This window comes from Pomacea canaliculata, linkage group LG5 (assembly GCF_003073045.1).
Source record: "Pomacea canaliculata isolate SZHN2017 linkage group LG5, ASM307304v1, whole genome shotgun sequence".
NCBI classification, from domain to species: Eukaryota; Metazoa; Mollusca; class Gastropoda; order Architaenioglossa; family Ampullariidae; genus Pomacea; species Pomacea canaliculata.
The window spans coordinates 28,569,910-28,594,928 of record NC_037594.1 but is presented as its reverse complement, the minus strand read 5'-3'; the positions used below and the strand labels follow the sequence as shown (position 1 = coordinate 28,594,928).

At 41.6% G+C, this 25,019-nt stretch overlaps 1 protein-coding gene across 1 annotated transcript; it reads right to left on the bottom strand.

Annotated features, from left to right (window-relative positions):
* Window positions 1–20,749, bottom strand: LOC112565114. Its single transcript, XM_025240412.1, has 5 exons — window positions 20,508–20,749; window positions 10,827–10,924; window positions 10,274–10,369; window positions 1,544–1,700; window positions 1–433 (listed from the first exon to the last, which is right to left on the bottom strand). The coding sequence occupies exons 2-5, from the start codon at window positions 10,917–10,919 to the stop codon at window positions 423–425; spliced, it is 357 nt and encodes a 118-aa protein (XP_025096197.1). The 5' UTR covers window positions 10,920–10,924; window positions 20,508–20,749; the 3' UTR covers window positions 1–422.
* Window positions 20,750–25,019: the final 4,270 nt, after the last annotated feature.

Sequence of the window (25,019 nt, the reverse complement as noted above, 5' to 3'; positions counted from 1 at the left end):
TGGTGTATATTCCGACTCTATTTCACATCAACCCGAGATGATGCACATGAAAGATGGAAAATTCCGACAAATTAATAACGGAGATTGTGAAGACTTATTTTTTTTTCTTTTTGCTTGGTGAGAGAAAGTACATTTTCGAGCAAAGGACAAGTTCATCCTGAGTTTGAGCGATGGAGGCAATACACACTGCTGTTCACAACCGCCCTCGCAAGACGACAGCTCCGTACACATCTCTGCAGACTGCAACTTTCCTTTCTTTCAAGCTCCAGGTAGACCCCCAGGTGAATGGCAGTCGCTACATTGAACACTCATCTTTGCCGTTCGGTTTTATCTGCTTGATGTAGAGGCTCGAAAATGGAGAAAAGAAGATCCGGACAGATGAAAATAAGAGGTCACCTGGTGCGTTCCTGCTGAGTAAACACTCAGCGTCGCCCTAAGGGTTGAAAACAAAAATTTTTTTTTTCAAACAAGTGTTGTGTTTATTAAAACACTTCATCTGCCAGGAAATGTCAACATCGGTAGGCAAGGGTTTAATGACGTCAGCGTTGTACTACAGAACTTGACTAAGGATATAGTTACAGTCGTTATGACAATCGCTCTCGTTTGTCTTTCTCCTGGTTTGATTGTCTGTCACCTCACTCACTCACTGACACTCACTCACTCACTCACTCACTTTTCACCACTGTCTTTTCCTATTCACAGGTTTCGTGTCAATTTAAACAGCTCTGTCATGATTGTTCTCCTACTCGCTTTTCTTGTCCAACCGGGTAATAGGATTTGTGTCGAAATAACCACCGGAAAAGACAACGCGATTAAGCCCCTTTGACGTTCGGTGTCGCCTGCAACAACAGGCAGAGGATGGGGAGGTAATTTTCCTCGCGGCCTTACAGCACGTGCATTATCTCCCTGGGCCATACTGAGCCCCACAAGCTTATTGACATAAAAGTCAGATTAAGGAACTTGATTTTTTTGCTTTACGATTTGGTTTTGCTTTTCTTTTTTTCTTTTTTTCTTTTTTTAAAAAGATTCCTCTTCTTGAGTTACAACTGTTTAAAATCAAAGGGAAAGAAATGCGCCCCTGAGAAAACACAGACTCATCATGAATGCAAAAATTATAAAAAAATAAATGGACGAAGAAAGAAATGTTGCCAACAGCATTAAAAGTGTCGGTCTGAGGGAGCTCAAAATTGACCTGCCAGTGGTAACTGGGTTAATGGTTAGTAGAGAGTGATTTATTGAAAAAAATGTCTTCAACGCATTATTCAGCGCTAGGTAGATGGTCAGGTACACAGCTTACATTGCTATGTTCGATATCATTCGATATTATATTCATTTCTTGTATATTGTGATCAGTATAGTAGACGGCTACCCGTTGGTTGGTCAGCTTACACTAGCGACTTGCTATGCCCTGTTCTCAACATCTGATTGACCCTCGAGACACTGATGATTTTAGCCTAGGAGGAGGAACTACTAAAGTAAATAAAAGTGAAATCCAGGAAGATCTTCGTCCAAAGACCAGCAGGTGGGTTAAGGGGTTGCTAACCTGAGCGCAGACAGGGGTAGGGGATGAGTGTGTTCTGCCGGCGCCGCATGCAGATGCCCATGTACTGCATGCGCTTCTCAATACTCGTCGTCTCGTTATCGTCGCCCTCCTCGTCTCTGGGCAACATCGCCGGGTTCAGTCGCCCCTCGTCCACCAGCTGCAAGACAAACAGAATGTTACCAGCTGCAAGACAGACAGAATGTTACCAGCTGCAAGACAAACAGAATGTTACCAGCTGCAAGACAAACAAAACTTTACCAGATCCTCGGAAAATAAATCCACATTTCCTCCTTTCTTCAAGGCGTTGGAAGAAGACACCAAACTCAATACAACGCTTACTCTCTCGTCTCAACATTCACCCGCCTTGTGTTATTTTTTTTTCTCACTCTTTCTTTCCCTCTCTCATTCTCTCTCTCTCTGCACTCGTTGGCTCAAGTCGCTGCGCGCTCAGAATGAGACTTAAGTTTTTGTGTTTGTTCTTCGCGTGTTTCAACTTGTCTCGAATTGCTAACTCGCTTGGTGCTCGAAAAATAATCAGATTCTAAAGGCGTCGGCCTTAAAGACGAGCTCCTTAATCCCCTGTTTTCTTTGGCCCAGGGAGGAAAAAGCGAAGTTCAAGCCTGTTTACCAAGACACGATTTTATTTCTTGTTAAGCTTTGCGATTGTTTTGTTTTAGATTTTCATTCTTGCGTCATCTTGTTTGTCTTATATTATTTTTTATTTATTTTTGTGGAAGACTGTTTTCACGCTATCGTCATTGCATAAAGCATCACACGGAGTATTAAATATTCTTGAGGTTTTTTTTTCTTCTTTGACTGTCTATTAATCTATCTATGAATCCATCTAAACAATCCTCAATTTCTCTGGCCATGGAGGTAGAGTAGTGGTCAGACAAGATATTAACTGGCTTATCACCACAGCAGTTCTGATGATGAGGTCATGGGTTCGAATCCCGAATTGGTCTCTGGATGCGGCACCTCTTCTCATGTCCAATCTTTAGGATTTTTAACGGTTGATTGCCACTTTTCAACATCTACCCCCAAGTTGGATGTTACATCTGGTGTAAACAATCCGTTGTCATTCCTACATTTGAGTTTCATTCACTGCCTCTTTCAGAAAGAAAACATTTCTGACTTGGGAAAAGAAACGGACATTGTCATTCAGTCTGTATTAGTCTTGCTCAATCGACGTAAAAAGCACGTAGTTACAAGAAAAACAAACAGATTCACGACAACAACCTACCAACTATCTTTACATCCGAATCTGTGAGTGATTGATAAAAATAAAAACCAAAAATGTCTCAAAATGACGAGTATTTCAAATTTTGCTCGTCAGGAATAACAGTCATCAAATAATGCCTAGAGGCTAAGTGGGAAAATGAATGCTGCTTAGTTTTTTGGAGCACTTTCAGTTTCCTTCTCAATTCACTGAGATGACATTCTTTCAAACATGTTCTGCCTGCAATGCTGGCGAGCGGTTATAATCGCAACAAATAAAAAAATGTGTAATCACGAAACAGCTGTGAAAACAAAATAAAGCTTGTCATTTTGCGAAGTTGTCTGGCCACCGGAAACATCATGTAAGGGTTTTTGTTACAATTTTTTTCTCCAGAACTCAATACTTTTCCCTTTCAGCCAGTTCTAAAGAATCCAAGAAACACAAAGCAATGAAGATTATTAAAATTGCAACAGGAAACTACGACTTCATGAAGCCGGCACAAACTGGCCAGAGACAGAGAGAGAGAGACAGACAGACAAGTGATGATGAACATGAATGTGGATGCTGTGTCGGACTAGTTCTGTTTTAATTTTTGAAGCCATTTTCCCAACCATCCATATTGTAATGTGTTGATTTCTCGCCTTTCAGCCACGTCAGGGTAAGGAAAAGGGGGAAAAAAAAAAGACAAAGAAAAAAGAATCAATCGTTCTCGCATCTTCAGCATCTGAAACAAAACAGAAAAGCTAGTCACCACTTCGATCAGGCCTAATAAATGTTTCACGGTCCCGCTGCAGGCACGGAATTCCCAGCGTTTTGTCTGTTGTCCCGCCAGCAGAACTGAATGGCCACACCATTGATGTCAGGAATACACACACAAAAAAAAAAAAAAAGAAAAAAAAAATGGCGGGGATCGTCTGTTCTGTCGCATCACGCTCTGCCGAACAAACAGACTATCGGTTATCGTCAAGTCGTCGGCGTGGCATCGTACCCCACAGTCCTGTCTGCAAGGACTGACCAACAGAAAACAAACAGACCGTTGTTGCCGAGTGATCATCAGTTTACTGTTGGGTTCAGGTTCGGATGTCTCCCCGGGACAATTCATGATGCCAGGACTATAAACCAGCGCAGCAGGGCCCGCTGGTGTGCACTCACCCACTCTCTTAGTAAGTTTGAGTTCTAAATGACTGAGTCAGAAGGGTCCCCGGCCATAAATGTAAGCTTGGGTCAATAGGAAACAGCGACTGGCTCTCTAATCCTAAGGTCTAGTGTCCCATGAAGGCAGTGGACCCCATCATCTGCAGCACGGGTTCGAATCCCGTCAGACCCAACAAAGTTTAGTTCAGCATGGGAATGAGCAAAGAAGGTCCGCTGGCGACTTTGGTTTTGTTTACGAAGTTCTGCGACTGGCTGTTCTACGCATGCGCCAACAACCCTTAACTGAACATTTTCTTTGTTCGATCATTCTGTTAAAATAAAAACAAATACCTGCGCCCTTAACCAAACCTTAAACTTGGACTGTAACCCTACTCCAAATTTTATTAGATAACTAAATCCAGCGCTTTGTTATGCAAACGTGTCGAGGTAACAAGTTAACACAAACAAACAAACAAACAAACAAACAAACAAACAAACAAACAAACAAACAAACAAACAAACAAATAAACAAACAGACAAACCAACCAACCAACCAACCAACCAACAACAAATAAACAAATAAACAAAAGAACAAACAAACAAACACAAACGCAAACTTCAAAAGTCATAAAAGGAGTATACCAAGTAAACAAAAATATTCAGTAGAACTCGTATGTCATTTTCACTTTTAAACCTCATTTGCTTTTCTAAATACAGCTTGAGCCAAACACGACTACCACGAACCTGTTTGAAGTGCTGCATTTTGATTGCTGACTCACCCGTCTGCGCATGCGTGACAGAACATCGTAGATGGAGGAGAAAAATATTTGCATTAAGCTGTGGATCGCGCAGGATGAACTCTTACATCCTATTTCAGTTTAGAGGCATCTGCTAATTTGATTTTGGACTCACCTGGGTTTTGGAAAACAGTTGTTGCTAAGCACAAACAATAAACAGAAAAGTAAAATAAAAGTCACACACGGTCCAGTTTGACAGACAGCATCTGGTTTGGATGGAGAAGTAAATTGTTTTTCTGACTTTTGCAAGTGTGACATGTGTAATCAAACATCGATCGTCAGGAAGAAGCTTCTTGGATGGAGAAGAAAACGGTGTAGCAGGGTTCTACCCAGGACACACAGATGACAGGTACATATAACGACCAGATAGCACATTAGGACACATAGTTGACATCACAACCAACAGAGAAAGCCTAACCTCACAAGCTGTGAGGAGGGCCACTCACACTTCTACCCACCACCAGTGTATCATGCTCGGATTGTGACAACGGTTGTAAAAAAAAAAATAATAAAAATATAAAAAAAATAAAACGCTGCTAACACCAGTTGAATTTATGTTCAACATTATTTTTAAAAGAAATGGAAACTCTTTCCATGATCTTTGACCTTCAATAATTGGAATCAATTCATAGAAATGTTCTGCCCCCTACTACGATGTAACGAGCAATAAAACCAGACTCTTAACCACCGACCGCTGTGGCTTCAACTGCGCAAAGATGAGAGAGTTATCTCAGCTTGGTAAACGTGAGCAATTCAACGGTGGATAGTTTTTTTTTTTTTCTTGATTGAGCGTGATGCGGTTCGATTTCGCTCATGGGTCGTGCTGCTTGTTTGCGAGTGAGGAGGAGTAAGTGCAGATGATGGCGTGTAGTGGTGCGGGAGAGACCTACTGCCGCCATCATTCAAATGGTGGGACATTGTGACACGTCCCTCGCATTATCGGCGCTCGTCCGTAGTCATGAGAAACATCGCTAGGAAGAAGCAAGAAACCATCCCCGGGCAATCTGGAAAATGGTGGACTTCCATTTCGCCCGAAATCATGAGACGGAGAAGATACCTTGACAGCACTCCTTGCGCTTGTCTGACCTCCTTCTGAAATGTCCAAGGGATGCAACTCGGTAGTCTCTTCCAATCATGACTTGTTATTCTCTGTTGTTTGCGGCTCGTCCCAGTAGAACAGCAGCGGATTGATGGCGATGTTTTTATATTTGTTAAAAAAGCTCTATTTGACATTTCTGTGTTGAATATCCGAAAGAGACCAGGCTAGCAATCGCAGCTGAAACTTCTCGAACCGGTGGAAAAATTATACTTGATACACAGGAGAGCTACACGTCATCTTAAATCTTGTCTGTCGCCCTCTGAAGAATTCAAAGGCGGGTACAAGAAACAAAAGTTAATAAAAGTGTGAGTGGACATTGCTAAGGAATCGTACATTCTCAGACACTGGGAGACATCACAGTTAGAAAATGTTAGAAGACTGGAACCTTCGTCTCCATCCTGTCCACATCATGGCTTTGATATAACTTCAACCACCTTTGGTTTTAATTTTGCATTACGGTTTCCTGTCTTTTGTGAATTTTATATCATCACATTTTCTTGTCTATACCTCTAGCTCTTTTAAGCTTTTCTCCAAGCGCATAATCAGGTAAAGCACAGCATCAAAAGATTCTCCCACCCCGATCTCCATTTGTCTTTCTTATTCCTTTAATGTGAACATTCTTTAATACACACAGGGCAATTGAGAAAGAGTCTGCTTTTGGACCATCGATTACGAGGCAAAAGAAACGATCCAGTGATTTATGGCTTTACAATGCAACGGTCAGGAAATATCTTTGGCTGTGGACACGCTGGTGGCGATCATCCGAGTTAAAAAAAAAGGGAAAAAAGAGAAGAAAACTTGTGAAAGAAGCATTCTCCTTTAAAACAGAAACCATGGTGTCAAAAGGTTAGCTCACCTTTAAACGTAGTAACGATATCTTTTCTCTAGGTCATGATCTAATCCCTTTATCACACTTATCTCTTAACACACCCTTCGCCACATCTTTTCCCCGCGAGCACATGATCACAGCTTTTAAATCACACTTATCTTCAGGGAGGCTTACATCCGGGTCCTTGAGACTCCGCTTTCATTGTCGGTGGTCGATTGAAGCGCGATTAACCCTTCTCAACCCGAGCTGCAGAAATCGCCAGTCCCATCTGATAATGTATTAATTTTAACCCCCGCCTCTCCCATCCTCATGTGCCATTGATTCTGTTGGGCGACAGTCGAGTCATTAAGTCCCAGCTTCCCGACATCAGCCTCTTGTCACTTGTGGATGTGCTGGCAGTGGTTGATACCATTGACAGGGCAACAGGCGCCAGAGGGTTGATGCTGCTCCTGGAGAAGTCACTCGCAGGTTCATTTGATTTAACATGTTTTGCTTGTTCGTGTCACAGAAAGGACCTATTGGACAATCTTACTTACATCCTAACCAGACTTTGCTTTTAAATTAGAATCAATATCACATACATTCTTGGTGTGTTTAAAAGTAATTTGATCATTCTTTCTCATTGTAGATGTTTTTTTTTAATATCCAGAATGTTAGAATGTGAGATAACTTTATATTGCAGCATCGACACACAGAAGTCTTGACATACAAGCAGAAGGACATAAACCAATGAGAACAAGACAGTCATTAACGGTATTGTATCCAAATACATCACCTCAAGCATGGAAAAACAAGTGATATATTTTTAAAAAAGCTGTAAAAACAAGGTACAAGCACCAAGATATTTTTTTCAGTATTAACGCTGCTATTTTAAAGAGTGATTCATCATGACCTGTCACCGTGTCATCTCTCATGAGTACCGCCGATACATTAAACATCCCTGTTGAGTGCTTTCCACGCTTTGTCGCAGCATTGATCGCAGAAGACAAGGGAGGAACAAGCTCACAGCTCGGATAGAATGGAGCGTGCTGCAAACCTATTTCTGTTCATCCCAATGCATAGATGATGGAGGATAAGGCAACAACAACACCAAACAACACTTCGTCACAGACATAACGGCAAAGATCGTAATCCTCGAGCTGTCATCATTACATTAATGATGGCGAAATATTATGGGATACTACTTCAGTACATGAGTTCGGTCTGTCAGATAATAATCACACAAAATAAAAATAAAATAATAATAATAATAACAACAATATGGCCGGCACCAGAAGACATACGCCAACAGGACGAGCGTACTAAGTACTGGGTGGCTTCTTGTGGGGAATATGGTACCCACGCACGTTCGGGGGACAAAGAATTCCCAGGTGTAAGAATCATGTTTATTTTGGCAGCTAGCAGCGGGGGGAACCTTTTGGCGATGCACTCAGATGGCGGGTGTCGCCTAAAGAGTGCGCGCCATTTTCCAAATGAAGGTAGCACCGACACGGAGGGGCGGGGCCTCGTGCCTCTCACATTTACCTAATCTCATTGAGCTGTGGCCTCGAATGATCAACAAGCAGCAGCCTCGATGATGGTGTTGACAGCAATCAAACTGTACCATCAAGCTTGCAGGAGGCAGGGATGCGTCTGTGCATGTTGATAAATGTTCTGAAATTTTAGAGGCCATAGGTAGGCATGATGGTGATCTCTTTGATAGCTTTATGATTATGTCTTTCTCAAAAATCTACTAGCTGCCGGATAGTATAAACAATTTAAAAATTAGTAAAATTAATTGATTTCCACGAAAGAGAACCAAGAAAATGTATTGTCTATGACAAAGAAAGCTACTCAGCTCTGAACTCCACTCACGCACTTAGCAACTTTCATGAAAAAGAGTTCGTCTGTGACAAATTTCCAAAATGGTCTGGTAAACAAAATGTCCTTGGGGGTGGGGGAAAGGGGGTAGTCTCCCCCACCTCAATAAAGATACTGTGGAGACAAGAATGTGAACTTCGTTCACTGACATCATGGAGTTTGCCTACAAAGCAGAGAATTTGTCTGAAAATTGTTCAGACGTGAATAACATGATTTAGGAATTGATTCTATTCACTACTTTCCACCATTTGTACAATACATTTTAGTGGAGTTTAGTCATCTACAAAAAATTTCGGATATTTTAGAGGCAGGAGTTCTTTCCTCAAGAATAACTTTTAAACACACTCTCTATGAAGTTTCTTGGAAAGCAGTCCAGGGACTGAGCCACCAGCTATCCAGGTGGGAGAAAGCTCCATGACTGATTACAATCAATTTCAATTAGATGATTAAAGATGAACTTCTGCCCTCGCTAGTTAATGGGGTAGAAATACAACATCCTTTCACGAGTAGGTCTAAGTTTAGAAACAATTTACTACCTGACCGAGGCATTACGAAACGATAAACATTTAATTTGCTATTCGTAAAATAACACTTATCTTGAGGGTAAAAAAAATAACCGATTATTTCTGGAACTACTTTACTATTCTGGTGTTGCAATTGCGAGTGCACATATGCGCATATTTGTGTCCATACTCGTGTTAGTGCATCCGAGCGAAACAGAATGGAAAAGACAAATGGACTGGAAAGTAGACAGGAGACTGGAGGGAAGTGGAAAGGGGGTTGTAATGCGAGGTGGGGAGGGGGAGTGATGCCATAACAGTGATACAGTGATTTTCCAAAAGGCATTTGATTTCCGAGACGAGGTGCGGGGTCTGCGAGCAGGTCCCCTGTGACAAGAACTCATTCATGAAGAGGCATGCACGGGCGCTGCTGGTGTCATTTGTTTATTTTATCTTGCGATCAGCTTCGACACCGACCCGCCGCCACAGCCGACCTGTTAGCGCGCCCGCCATCTCGCCAAATGTCGGAATCCCTCCGCGCACCGCTTCTGCGCAACGCCAGACATCCTCCGGTTGTCCCTCGCAACTGGGAAGACTAACGGCGCCACCCTCCTCATCACAGAAACCTCACGAACATTGATATTCTTCAGAGAAATGCGTGCTGAGTGGGAAGATGGTTGCATGCATATCCCAAATAAATTCGCGCACGAAGGAAGAAATACACAAAGATCACACACGCACAGAAAGAAGGATAAACTCTTAAAGTATTTTTTTTTCTTCGATCGATCATGCCTGCTATCATTTCAAAATAAATGTCTTTACCTGCTTCTGGGATTTGTTGAGTTTTCCGGTGAAAAAGAGACTATGACCATATAAATCATTAAAATTAATGTTGTTCAAAGAAGCAAGATTTTTCGTTCATCTGCTCCTGTAATCCTCCGACGATCTGTCTCTTGTCTTCAGTGTGATGGTATATTTTTTACGAAGTCAGATTCGAGTGCAGCTGGTTCGTATCTTGGCTTGTAATTTTTCTCTTGCTCCTATATATAAGGCTTAGAGTCGTGGTTGTGGTGATGTTTCTTATGAACTGAGTGAAACTTTGAAGACACACACCCACATCATCATCACCACCACCATACACACAAATGAATGATGGAGCCTGTGCGAATACGAATAACCAAAGTATGGTTTGAGGGAAAAGGGAAAATACAGTGTTGACCTGTGACTCACCTTTCTAAAGCCATTCTGCTCACGTGACTCACCTCTAAAGCCAGTCTTCATAAGTGACTCACCTCTTTAATAGAAGCCATCAGCATATATTTGAAAATATCCAGATCCCGTCGTGTGTCCATGTACTTTGGCCTCTTGTCTGCACTCAGACTGGAATCCTGTCCCAGACACACAGGGTCATGCAGGGTTAATCATCCAAACGAGCGCACAAAATAAATGAGAAGAACGAGAGTATTCTGACAAAACTATTGTCACAAGATGACAGGTATTACAGTGTCGTGAGGAGAATACTGGTCTTAAAGTGAGTGAGGGAAAAAAAGGAATAAAAATTCTCCACAGTTATAAACAAATAGGCTAACAAGATGGGAAGAATTTACAGAAAGATCCCAATGGAAAAAAAAGCATTGTGACATCACTCCACCTCATTTCCCTCTGGGTAGCTCTATAAAAATCAGAGTTTACAGTTAAAGTGTTAAAAAGTTGGGTGTGTGATAAGCGAGTGTTTAAATGTAAGAGGACGACTAAAAATGTCAATGGAAGACAGGGGTGGGTGTAGGGGAAGGCAATAATTATAATGATGGTTGAATAGAATAAACAGCACAGGGGGAGGCTGACCTCAAGAACGGACTCTCCAGAAGGTAGGGCCTGGCAGGACAGAGCCAACAGTAGGGAAATGGCCGCCACTAGGAGCACCAGCTTGTTCTCCATCTTGTCTGCACGCCGTCACCGACACAGGGAAATGAGACACACACACACACACACACACACGCACGCACGCACACATGCAATAGAATTAAAACTAAGATCTTTATTTCTTTATAATTAAAATAAAGAGATTTTTCCTATTTTGTAATTAAAATGAAGATACTGCCTCTTTCATAATTTCTTTGAGTTCTCTCTTCTTTTTTTAAGTTTTCTTCGAGCATATAAATATTCGTGAGTATTTGTATATTTGTATATATATATGTCAGAGAGTGAGAGTGTTGGAATGTCGTGAGTCTGTTATGTTCGCGTTTCAGTAATTCTAGCTGAACACGACCAAATATTTCCTATGATAGACAATAACAAACATTCCTTCTTCCGTCTCCTTCTTTTCTCCCTCGTTATCATCAACGTTACCACCACCACCACCACCACCACCACTACAACACCAACAGAACCAACAACAACAATAGAAATCTTAACAACTTGCAAGATAATAATTGAGAGGACAATCAAATAATTAACGGTGATAGCTATTCCAGTGCAAGACCAAGGTGCGGCCAGCCATGCTGTTCCCTACTAACGAGGCTGGACTGACCCATGACCGCTGCGCCAACGACATTACTTGTCTGCTATGGCTGCACCTTTCTCTCGTCAATCCTCTCGTCTGACAGAAACCCCGCTCACGTGGGTTGGGAGTGAGCGTGGGGTTGGGGGAGGCGACCCTGGTGATGTCGGGGGTTCGCTTATGTCGTAAGTGAGCATCTTCCGCATGAGTAATGATGATGACACGGGGGGAATCAATTATTATCTGCTTTTTGCGGCCACCCTTCACCAAAAAAAAAAGCAGGATGTGAAATCAATGCTAATAAAATTTTATGGGCAGTAATTTCCACACAGACCCCAGTGCGGAGGAACAGGGTGCCAATGAAGGACCGGAAGTTATATACTAATCGCCCTGTGGTGCTGGTAGGAGCATGATTGAAAGCTCGTGAAGTGGACATGCGCTGGAGCCTTTCAGTGCGTTTCCACCCCTCTGACATGGTTGGTGTGTGACCCTTGATACGAAGTTCAACCAATCCAACCACATTCTCCATGCTATGCCACTTAGCTATTTTGAAACATAACATAATCGCCAACATGAAAACTATATTGTATGCAGCAATGTCCCCAATTTGTCTGAGTAACAACAAATATCGTGTACAGCAGTTTTTCCTCCTCACAAACAATAATTTAGTACCCCCTTTAAAAAATTGTATCTCCATTGACAGTCAGCCCTAGTGACCTTTATGCTCCTGGTAGTGCCACCAGTTTATTGCGGAGTCCCACTAATCGCGAGCAACAAGAGGTATGAGTTCATGGCGCTCCTTCGGGACCTGACTGATTGCATTGCTGTGTGATACCCACCAAGATAAACAAACTGTGAATTATGCAAATAATGAGTATATGAAAGTGTTTGTTTTTGTAGCTTGTTAAAGCTTTCGTGGCATCAGGCAGCAATGCTGTGTATTGAAATTATTATTTTTGAAATCAACCACCGGGTTATCATGTACATGACTATCTACTGAGCAATTTATTTTCTCCCAAAGAATGTCAACTGCTATAGCCATTAAACTCTTCTTTTAATGTACTCTGCAGGACTCATGTCATAAACGTTTTGTACGAAGGATGACAGTCTGTCGCGATCGAACCTCCCAGTACCCCACAGTGACACTTTTTTTTCTACACGTTAATTATTCAAGTCTCCGTGTCAGCAAATCAGTTAGTTCTGTTGAGCATTAACAGGCAAAAAATTCCCAACTGTTGATTTGAACCGTGAAACGTTAGTTATGAAGGATTTAATGGACCTATATATATATATACTACTGTCTTCTATATGGTATAGTTTATAATGTTTATATATTTATATATAGTTTATAACAGATTATTATTTTCTGGGCCAGTAAATTTTGAAAGGTCAGGTTCAAAGGTAACGCTGAGGAGTGACATCAGTTCGAAACAAGGTACGAACTGTTTGGCACAAAAAACATGAGTACACACAATCAAACGTATTAGAAATAATCACAGAAATTGTTGCATTAAAGGACTAGTGGAGTGCAAACATTCTTGGACTGAAAAGCTCAGTGTAAGATTATATTTCTCCAAATATACCCTTAATCACTTTCCTTTCTCGAGATTCACACCTATAAAATTCACCATGGACAGCAAGAGGTCAAGAACACTGACATTAGGATCATCCATACATTAATATTGTGAATTTCTCAGCCAATGAAGAGCTGGGAGTATATATATGTTAATTAGGCATAGCGTGACGTCACGATTTTCACTTTCATTTTGTGCATGCAATGCTAGTAGGCGTTAGAAAGGAAAAAGGGTATTCACCCGCATTTGGATAAATAAAACTTGCTCTGAGATTTACCTAATGATTAGAATAATATCGCTCTACTAGGCCTTGAAAAGCTTCGGTCAATACAGAGCAGTGTGCTCAGGTTGTCCAATCAGTCCTTTCTGCAAACGGAGGGCACAGGAGAGGAAATCTTCTACAAGCGGTAATCATTGTCTGTCACCTCAGGAGCATGGGGGAATTGTCAGGTCACAGGTAAAGTTGGACTGCCATGAACTCCAAGCACTTGTCGAGGGCCTGGAAGCAGCACCTTCGAGATGAAACGTTAACTAGCCTGGCCGTCTGGACAGGTCTTGGAGGGTGTCTGTCTGCCGACAAGGGAAGCCAGCCAGGCAGTGAGAGTGTGTGTTGGGAAAGGTCCTTTATGGGCCTTTCTCGTCGCTTTTATGAAATACAGATAATATAGAAAATACATAGAATGCAGAACCAAGATGGCAGCCACAAGATGTCGCACATGTGGCTGGATATGAAGTATGAACAATGAGCTAATGCATTGGAGGACAATGTGCCAATGCACCCAAGTTTGTCCCCTCCGGGTAGACAATCTTAGCATACGTCTGTCCATCTATCTCACACACACACACACACACACACATACATATCCCTTTACCTCCTAACCCTGACCAGCGGGCAATGCGTGGACAACCGAAATGACAGCAAATTTCCAGACATTAAGCGCCGTCGTCTGCGATTCGGACCCTAAGGGCTGATGACGGTGATTTGGTCAACACACGTGACCTCCCTATGACCCTGTTCACCCCGGACACGTTTTCTTATATTTTGGTTGGGTAGGTGCTTGTTTCCGAATACACTTTTACGGGTAAAAAAGTGGTAGTGGAGCATCATGCATTTTTATGTAAACATTTTACTGTTATAGTGTGAGTATGTCGAATTATTTATTCATCTGACCTTTTCCAGTGCCAAATACCAAATTCCTGTTTGGTTCTGTGTACTTTTATAGTCGACACAGCGGTCTGAGCTGCCACTGAAAGCTGACTCTTTGCCATTCTTTGAAACATTTGTAAAAGATTTTTACTAGCAAGTTTGAGAAAATAAACTAAATCATTTACATACTTAGTAAAGCTTGTGGACAGACAGGTAGACAGGCAGCGGGAAAGACAGACAGACAAATAGATGAATAACCTGACGGACGGACGAATGGAGAGAGGGACAGTCGGACGAGATGGACAGACAGACTAGAAGACGGGTGGACACACAGACAGACGGACATACATAGATATTGACGGTTAGTGGGTGTTGTTGAAAGAGGATGCTACGTCCCACACCATGTTCTCATGACATGGACCGGTAAGTGCAGAACACGATCCGTTCACATCACCACTATCTGATTATGGAATAAAAACCAAGATGCTTCAGACAGGGTGTACAGCCTTTTCCACTCTCTGATTACTCTCGAACACTGTGCCAATCCTCACTCTCTTTTTCTCTAATTTTCATTAAATGGTGCTGGCAGTGTTTCTGTAGAACCCACTACAAAGTATTTCCCACACCCCCAGTTTTTGATGATGGGTTTGCTTTAAGAGTCAATGTTTTCAATCGTTTTCTTCCACTTGAACTCCCAAGAATAAATTTCATTCCACCTTCCCCTAGTTGAGGGACTCAGGAGTTCACTTAAACACGCATTTTGATGTGGACACGAAACACAAACATCTGAACTCCGAGCGCTTCTCTCTGTGGCCATCTCCCTGAAAGCATTTAATTTCCGTTCTTATCTCGTGGTTTAAACAAAATGACTTTTTTTTTTAAACTTTCACTTGCCTGTAGGCCCGCTTGAACAAAGATGCTTTTCGGAACGTTGATGCCAGTTTGCACGAACATTTCACTCTGGTCTGGCACAGAGCTGCAACACTTCTCCGATTGCTCTTTCTTGCCTGTGAATTATTTATTCTGTAGGGTTTTTCGCTCCTGTCTTTCTGTCTGTGTCCAATCAAAACAGTGTTGCTTACAGTATTCATGAAACCTGTGAAGTAGTGACAGCTGAAGCGATAACCGACCTCAATGGAAATATTATTGTTGTTTCAATATTTGTTAACTTCCGGTGTGACTTTCATCTGCATCCGACCAATCCACTGCTGGCATTAATTCTATCCGAGGTTGCATCCTTTCTGAAATATTACTGTTAATATCAAACAATGACTGCTAATTCTAACTATGAGTGCTGATAGAAAACGGAAATGGTCGAGAAATGACGACAGCTGCGCCAACTACTGTCTCCAGGATATCGACTACCCTGCGGTTTTTCCGCATGACGTAATATCCGGTGCGATCTCCAAAACTGGCTTAGAAATGGCGAAGAACATGTTTTGTCAACTGCGATATTAAATTAGTCCTTGAACAGTGGGAACACTTGCTTCAACTCACTCTTTATCTCTACAATAGTTGGCAATGATTGTGTGTCTGCTTTCGTTCATGTCTGTATGTTGGGTTGTGCGTGCATTCTTGCATATGTGTGTGTGTGTGCGCATGCGCGCTCAGAGTTCAGAGATCAGTTTCGTTCGCCGCAGCAGATACAGTTAGTCTCAGAACCCAGTTTATTTTACGACCCTACTTCAGAGAATGTACCAGACGCGTTCAGATGCGACTCTTTCTAACAAAAAAATATTTTTTAAAATTTCTTTTTTTTTAATTTTCCTGAAACATTTGTCCTGTTTCATTAATGCGCACTTGAAACCGGGAAAACCAACACACTAATGCTATGACATGAGTTCACAGACTTAAATTACTGTTTTAATGCCGAAAAGCTCTTGAAAAGCCCCCGGTGCCATTAAGGAGTGTACCCGGCCATTTCCATTGTCAGAACTGACCTTAACATCAAGACACATCCGTCACATGCTTAACACTGAGTTGCTGAAACCGAGAGATTGCTGAGGGCAAATGTCTTTTGCTAAGAAAAATTAGAACAAAACTAAGGGATGGAACAATATTTTTTTCAAGTACGGATACACACTGACACGAGAAACCACCTGCACGTGCACGCATCTGCAGTTCAATGAAATAAATAATAATGTACATTTTAAATTTGCAGGTTTCCTATCTCCAATGTTTATCCTGTCGGAGTGATGTGGAGGAATGAAAGGATTATAACAAGTCAAATCATTTATGATATTTTATGATATTAGCGTTTATCTGTGAGTTTGTGAATGTGTCAATCAGTTCATGAGCATCATGGACGTGCATGAGGTGTTAATTCGCATTCCTAACCTTCTACAAAAGAGTTCTCCGTTCCTCACACACTCTCCTATTTATTCAAGGCACAGAAAATCGGCGAAGAAGAACTGGTTTGTGTCGTCTGCTTCTTTTGATGTGAAGGAGAGATTGGACTTCCAATTATCCTCCAGCTTCCTTTTTTTTTCACACCCTCTTCCTATGTCCGGAACTATTTCTTATTCATAGGCCGAAAGAGAGTCCCCGCGGCAGGATCTGTGCGAGACGGGACTATGGCGGAAGCATCGAGGTTAGCTGCTCCTGTAAATGAGTGCAGCATTGAAGTCGACACACGTGGCGTAATATTGTTTCTCAGTCCGTCTGGGGTCGTGGTCGCGGAGGGATTTCATTGCCTGCTGAACGATTAGGCTTCAACCGATGCGAAAGAATCTGATTGCCTGCTTCTGTGTCCTTCTATCGTTCACTCAGCCTCAACGAAGCGTTCGCCCACTGAACACAATACAATATCACAGAGTGTAACATGTTTTGATCAACATTCTTGAAGCTTCTATCATAGTTTGGCTCGTTTTTTTCTTGTTCTTGAATGTTTTTAGTTGTTGTTCTGCCGCGTCGTAATCTAGTTCTTCGTTCTTTTGGTGGGTTGCGGTGTGTGTCGGTGACGATGATTGTGATGCTGGTGCTGCTGTTGATAATCCTTAGAGTCTGTTTTTTTAAAATTATTTCTCTTTTCGTCGTGTCATCGCTTAGGTTACTGATTACTATGAGGAACAAGACTTCCTTTCTTTGAGTGCCATATTCAATTTTATAAAGTTCTGAGCTGCTAAAAAAGTGCTAATATAAGGGTAATAGCTCATAGTAATATTTACATTTTAAATTGTAGACAAATAAAACAGGTAAAATAAATGTCTAATCTAGTAAAAAAATTTTGTAATAGCAAAAAGTTGTATTGCTTTTCCTTTCTTGATGATAAATTGCCAAACTTGCCTGGTGAGTGTATAGGGTGGATGGGATGAATGAGCAGATAAGCGATGAGTGGATGAGAGCAATGAAGGTATTAGGAAACGGTTAGGTATGGGAACACCTGGGAATGCTCACAGACACATCAAATGACACATGATAACATCAGTAAAGACATAGAGTGCCATGAGCCTGACACATGAAGATATATTCATGACATGCGGGACACATACATACAATGGGAAAGAGGCTGGGATAGGAAAAACAGGGAAATACGATCGCTTTTTTTATTAAGATAACCAGTTGAATCCTGCAGGGCAATGTCATTCCCGAATTAATCGAAAGGAACGGCACATGAAAGGGAAGAACAAAGGAAATGCAGTAACGACTCTGAAACTAAAAGCTTGGCATCGGGACACTCTCGTGTGAGAAGATAACGACGAAGAAAAAAAAAATCATCTGGAAGAGATCAAAGCCCACAGTCTGCAGCCGCTTCTCATATATCACACGTTATTTTGCTCGCGAGGAAATTACAGATAATAATGACGAAGGAAGGAGGGATGGTATGAGTATGTGTGCATGTGAGCACAGCATGCACGTGTCGAGGGAGTGTGGAGGTGTTGAAAAATTACTTCTTGCAAGAAACCACAGAATCCAGGTGTGAGTTGGCCATTTTACACATGCGCACTGAGTCAGTCGTTGTTTGTGTAATTCAGTAGCGATCATATAACCACAACATTGAAACATAGATGTACTAGGAATATACATGAGTAGTCTTTTCAAGATAAATTATTTATTTTTATTTGATTGTTTTTTTTATTGATGTTATTTTTTTCAAGAAAAGCTACTGTCAGTGCATTTGATAATTGTGTCCAGAAGCACAGTGTCTTGAACACTTTGCAAGAGCGGTGATGTTTCTATTGAATCTACTTTTGTTGCTCATTTATAAAAAATGTTTTCCGAATCCGTAGAAGTCTCAAGCAATTAAATAACCTATCATCGTAGGTTAAATCTTCCATCAAGTAGAAACAAAAGAGATACAGGTCTCTCGATATGTGGAGAAATCTTGAGGTCACTTACTTTTAAATTCCTTTTCTTTTTTTTTTTTTCTATTTTCTCTTCTTCCATTTTATCTATTTATCATAAGTGAGACAGGGAAAAATGGCCGTCTTGAAACTCGACAATCCATGTATCCGCACATATACTTGAAAAAAAACCACCAAAAAACAGAAAGACCCCACAGACTGTGGTAAAGGCAAATAATATCGGTATTTATCTTTCAAACAGCTCGGCAGGTGGGGATACTAGTACAACAAAAGTAATGTCAGTGAGCAAGCTTGTGGAGAGAGAGAGATAGAGAGGAGATTGGTGGGCCTCTGTCAGCATCACGGAGTGGTAATGGATGTGGGAGGTGCCATTCCAGAGAGTTCCAGAGAATGTCACCTCGCGGAAATAGAGACACTGCGGGGTTTGCAAAGAAATTAAGACCAGAGTCAGTGTCAGGCAAATACTTGGAGACATAAGACTGCGTTACGACAACACGCAGTGTTTGCTTTCCTATCGAGAATGGAAACTTCCAGAACACGGGCTTCTTGCCTGCTTTGTGAACGGGCATCGGGGGGAAAGTGGGTCTGTAAAGCAGACGCATGCACGCGCTTTCATTCTATTCTATTGACGCGCTGCTTCATTCTATTGACTTGCTCAGGGACTTTTTTCCCAGGAGCGGCTTTTTTTTTTTTTTTTTCATCAGGTACTCCACGGGCCTCGTAGCATGACAGAACACAGGATGAATTTTTCTAGCAACTGTTAGAAAACAGAGTTTACGCATGGCTGGTCTCTAATACATAATCCATGGACATGTTTGTCATCGATACTCGAGCTTAAGTATAAACCTGCAAAACAAAGTTAGTGAAAGGTCTTCTGATGAGTTCACCAGCGGGTCATGACAGATGTTATGTACCTCACAGATGGCTTTCATTAACATCTGTTTGGTGTGTGTTTAAAAACCTTGCTAAGAGTTGATCAACGCTGAAAAAAGTGTAAAATTTCCCTGAAGCCAGCCTAAAAATCACTCATTTAATTAGTCCTGCTGAATCTTCAATGCTTTTTCTTGACAATGAACCATTAACCTCAAGCTAGCGACTTGATTTGAAGAGTTCGAGATTTGCATGCCTAACTTGGTTCTTCGTTTGTACTGCAATCAATGCGATTCACTTTTTCCTCTGAGATTCAATTTCTCTTACAGGGACCACCATTGTCGTTAGGAGTATTTGGCATCAGCCAGATCCTCCCCAACACATTGAAACCCTACTAGCAGCCAGGGAAGGGGACATACTGCATAGAATTGAAAAGACCAAATATTTCTAGAAAAATGACGACAAATGAGTAAACAAATAAACAAAGTCTTTCTTGTTGCAAAAGGAGTGTATATGTGTATCTGTTATAAATATAAATCTGGTGAATAATACGAAACAAAATATGATTATATTAAAATGTAACGAACCAGTCATAATGTTTTAAGTATTTGTGAAATGTTACTGGTGATGGCAATAAGTTCCCTTTTATACCATTATTGAAATATAAAAAAATAATTTCATAATCGCAAGGTTGTGATAGCGTCAGACCTACTTGTACAGTTTGAACAAAGTTTACATAAGGCCACGGATAATTTAGTAGCTGTAAATGAGGAGACGATTACATATTTGATTTATAACTACTCAATTCACAATATATATCCTTCAAAACTCAAAATGGTTCCATGAAAACCCAGTGACGAAGTTAGTCATGAAATTGCGCATATAAGCAACCGATGACTAACAGAAATTAAATAGCTAAACAAAAAAATCATTGGTCTCTCGACAAGAAAACTGAAACCTTCTGATGAGGGATGAACATCTTGCATGCAAAAAAAAAAAAAAACACACCAAAAACTAGCAAAGATTCTTTGAAGCAAGACCTTCCCACGACAAGTCGTAAGTACCACGTTGAGAGAAGGTTGAAGTAAAGTTCTCAGAAGTCAAATCTCAAATAAAATCGTCAACGCCTACCTGAGAAAGGTGAGCTGGATAGAGAAGGGCAAGGAAGTTAATCGTCTCTCAAGGTGGTGATGGTGGTAGTGGTGGTGGTAGTGGTAGATGGCGACACCGTCCACAGATGCTGGGTGACACGTAAGCGCTACAAGTGTGTGAAGGCGTGGGAGGCGAGCTGCCAGCACAGCAGGACGGGAGGCAGTGAAGGGCTGGACACGGCGCGGGTTGGCCTTATGTAGCCTGGCCACCGCACGCATCAAATATTCATCCCTCATTCATTTACCGCCGCCACCGAAGCCCGACCAGCGTGCATTTCAATCCTCTCAACAAGGCAAGTCCCTCCCTCTTCTCTTTGTTTCGGCGTGGATGGTGGGAGGAGCAAGGCCTACGGAGACACCTTGCAGAATGTCGTAAGTAGGTGTCGATGGGAGGAGGTGTAGTAGGGGGGGACGAGACCCTCGATTAACTCCCGCGCGCTGCTCGATCTTTCAGGGTGGGAAGGGGTGTGGAGGGAGGTGGGGTGGAATCCTGGGAGAAACGAAAGGATGCAAATATGCACATTGATCAGCAAGCAGCAACGCAAAAGCGGGATACCAGGAATGTGAAGGTAGGATGGCGAGGGTGGGGTGGATCATCCCGTACTATTTGCTCAAACCCTGTCGCGACTTTTTGGTTTTTTGGTGTTTCCCCAATCCCCACCCACAACAAGTACACCTTTAGGCGTAAAAAATACTTATCCAAACCCATAACTCGGGAGTACGTAGGTGTGCTGATGAGTGGGTGGGTAATGTGAAGGTGAGCGGATGGAGAGGCGGGTATGTGAGCATGTGGGTGTTTGGATTCAGTCTACCTGCTCATTACCCATCTTTCCTGTTCTGTTTCTCTGTTGTTCATCCGTCTTTTCCTGCTAACTCAAGACGCAATGAACGGACATATACACGTATATATGATTCCCGTGCATACGAATATACAAACATACTGCAAGAGTGATATCTCCTTTTCATACATGCAGAAATAAAATATAAAGTCGTATAAAAGATAGCTATATTAACATTATTTTTCTGAATCTATCAGGCTGACAATAAGAAATGTGAATAATAGTCTTGTCACCAAGTTGGGAAAAAATAATTTTGTCCTTCCGCCTCTAGTCTTCTTTGTCTCCCCCATCGGTCATCTTTTCCACTCTTTTTTCTTCTCTGTCTCTATCCTCTCTGATCCTTTATCACGCTCTCTCCTTCTGTTTCTGCGATTTTCTTCTTTCGTGCGTGCGTGCGTGCGTGGTGTGTGTGTGTGTGTGCGAGTGTGTGAGATATATATAATTAGAACTTTCTTAACCTTTAAAAAAAATGTGAGGATTGGAGCAGTGCTAACAATGACGATCGATAAACGAGGCATTTCATCTTTCTTAACATCTGCTTCAATATCGTGGAGGTAAAAAAAAAAAAAAAAGCCTGGCGACGACCTCGCACCGACGATGTTTTTGTCCAATCTGCATAGCCTGAGAAGAAAACGACTGTTCCTCCTCGGAATCTCGCCGGTCGTGAAAATGAAACCCTGGCATAGCAGCTTGACCCACGAGTCAACTAATCTAGTTAAGTAAATTTAATTAGCGTCAGTGACGATGTAAATCAATAACCTCAAAATCAGGTTCCCCGCATTGTGAACCGAGAAAAATCCGCCATAGTCCAAAGAGGACGGACTGACAGCTGGAACAAATGAAGGTCTGCCCTGCGAAGAGCGCTGTATTTACACAACTCTTCCCTTCCATTACGGACTCTGTCCAAAGTCTTTCGCAAGCAGGTCTCTTCCAAAGTATGTGGATACCTGTCCCTGTCTTAGATGGAACTGTAATGGGTATCAGTCACCAGCCACTAGCCACGACAATCCACCCTGGGATCCGAGCAGTCACGTGTCCTGCACTGACAGAAGGACAAGAAAAGACGTGGCAACATTCACTGAATTTTGAAAGTATAAAACATAGAACCTTTGTCGGATATTCAAAAAGAGTGATGGACTCATTAGTGATAGTGCTTCACTAATTTATTCTTTCTTTATCTTTATTTTCCTCTTATATGTCGTAAGAAAACAAGTATCGTTATATCAGTGTAGAGGAAGGTTCTAGATGTAGACGCTGTATCATCGTCACTATCGTTTTTCCAGTTATATATCCTCTTCTCGTCCCATTGTTGTTTTGTTTATAGTGTATCTGGCTATTCCACGACCGAGTTTTTTCTTCCTTACATTCTCCACATCCGGGTATTGTGCACAAGTCCGCTCATCATTCCGGTCTGAATGCACCCCATTCTAACCCCCTGCAGCTATGCAGGTCAAGTACCCGGAATGCTGAGCTATTTTGTCCTGTGCTATTTTGACAGGTTTACTCGCAAGAAATGTTAATAATAAAACTCCGACAGAAACATCTTGTCTCGATGTTAAAGGCTATAAACCCACAAACCTTTTAAGTCGTTTCCTAAAATAGCGAAGACGTAAAAATCCGAGACAAACAAAAACAAAATCAAACACACAAACACCACCACCACCACCCAAAAAACAAAAAAAAACTGCAAGGGAAAAACATTTCCCATTGTGCAAAAAGAAATCCTCACCAGTACTTGGTCATCAACACTTGATGAAGGGGGTGAAAATCAGTTGAAATACGCGGGTGTCCACAAGAATTGAAAGAAAAAATTGAAAGCATCCAAAAACTTAGGTGCGTACACAACATGGAAGTAGCATTCAATCGCCAGCAGCAACCTCAGCAAAGAAATCACATCTTTGCGGGGAGAGCCGAGTGGACATGACAAAGATTTCCACGACAGCCTACATAAGTTGACATTCTTTAAAAGGATGACACAAAACATCAAAGTCTGTCAAGGAGAATAAAAACAGATTACAAAAGTGGATGAGGGTTTGATGGTGGTTACTATAACGACTGCAACGGTAGTATTGGTGGTGGTGGTGGTTTATGGTGGTGGTGGGATGGTAATGATGACGACGACGATGATGATGAGAAGGATGATGATGAGGAGGAATTCAGTATTTATAGAAGGTATCAGACAGAAGTTCGTGATGATGGCGTCTCATGGTAGCGAGGACAGTTTGTAGGTAGACTGCGTAATCCATCAGCCACGCCGTATTGTCCCGTCCTCAGAAGACGATAATTGCTTTCTGGCGGTCGTTTGTTGAAACCAATAATGGACCCATTTTGAATTTCCACTCACGCATGCGCATCGAGTGTGTAAACGTGATCTCGCCAGATGAATGGAGGGATACGTTTTAGCCGAGTAGTGAGTGATGATAGAGTGAGTGAGTGAGTGAGTGAGTGAGTGAGTGAGTGAGTGAGTGAGTGAGTGAGTGAGTGAGTGAGTGAGTGAGTGAGTGAGTGAGTGAGTGAGTGAGTGAGTGAGTGAGTGAGTGAGTGAGTGAGTCAGTGAGTCAGTGAGTCAGTGAGTCAGTGAGTCAGTGAGTGAGTGAGTGAGTCAGTGAGTGAGTGAGTGTGTGTGTTCATGTTTGCGTGTGTATATTTTGAATCCTTGTAATTATTCTCTGAGCACAGTGTATTGAGTATACGATGATTAGTTTTTTCCCATATCCGACTGAAAGGAAAAAGTCCTATTCGCGATATCAACGATGTAAAAAAAAAACCTAATAGGAGTAAAAGGTTTCGATCTTTCTGCTTTAACAAATAGAAAGGGCAGACAGACGAAAGACGGCAACATCTGTTACAAGATCTCATTCTTCTATTTTTTTTTACCTTGTGACTCCCAAAGGATTTGTTTATGTTCAACTGTTTGGATAAAAAAAAGGAGTTTCTTTCTGCTTTCTGCTTGAATTTGGCTCTCATGTCCACACAAGAAGCCATTTTCTAAACATTGTACAGCTGCTAGTTTCTTGATTCATGGATTTCTCCTTATGACATCAATCTCCTTATGACGTCACACGCACAGGAAGTGTGTGAGGTCATTGCGAAGATTTGACGTCATTTTATCGTATGACGCACTCTGTGTGTCAGGCTTGTAAGGCTCTGTCTGTCGGAAACTGATGAAAAGACAATTTAGAATCTTTTCCATCTTTTCGTGGCAATCGGGTGCAGCACATTCTCGAGGCATGGTTGTCTCTATGGAAACCACACGTCATAGAGTCACGTGACGGAGAACGAGACTTCTTGGAAGCAAAAAAGAGTCCCGTGTAATTTCTCTTATTAAACACAACATTCTACTAAAAACCTTCAACGTTTTCCACATCAACACACATATAAATAGACGAGATTCAAATGTATCCTACTCTTTACGCCATTCTAAGCAGTTTTATTTTGCATTTGGAATCCCTTTAAAAATAGAAAAAGAGTTAAAACTCATGACTCTTTAATAGTATGTCCTTACAACTGCAGATAGTAAAATATACGCTAGCTTCGTGTTTGTTAAAACAAGATTTATAAGAAATAACAATAAGCATAATAATTCCTTTTTCGGAACAGATTTTAAGATACACGCATCAACAGGGCAGGAAGCTTAAATCGAAAGAAAAGTT

Bases quoted from the DNA above. Each gene is read 5' to 3' on its own strand.
- LOC112565114 (XM_025240412.1), bottom strand. From the start codon at position 10,919: ATGGAGAACAAGCTGGTGCTCCTAGTGGCGGCCATTTCCCTACTGTTG. The intron at 10,370-10,826 runs GTCAGCCTCCCC...TGTCTGGGACAG, and splicing joins CTGGAGAGTCCGTTCTTGAG to GATTCCAGTCTGAGTGCAGA. The intron at 1,701-10,273 runs GTGAGTCACTTA...TTTGTCTTGCAG, and splicing joins TGATGGCTTCTATTAAAGAG to CTGGTGGACGAGGGGCGACT.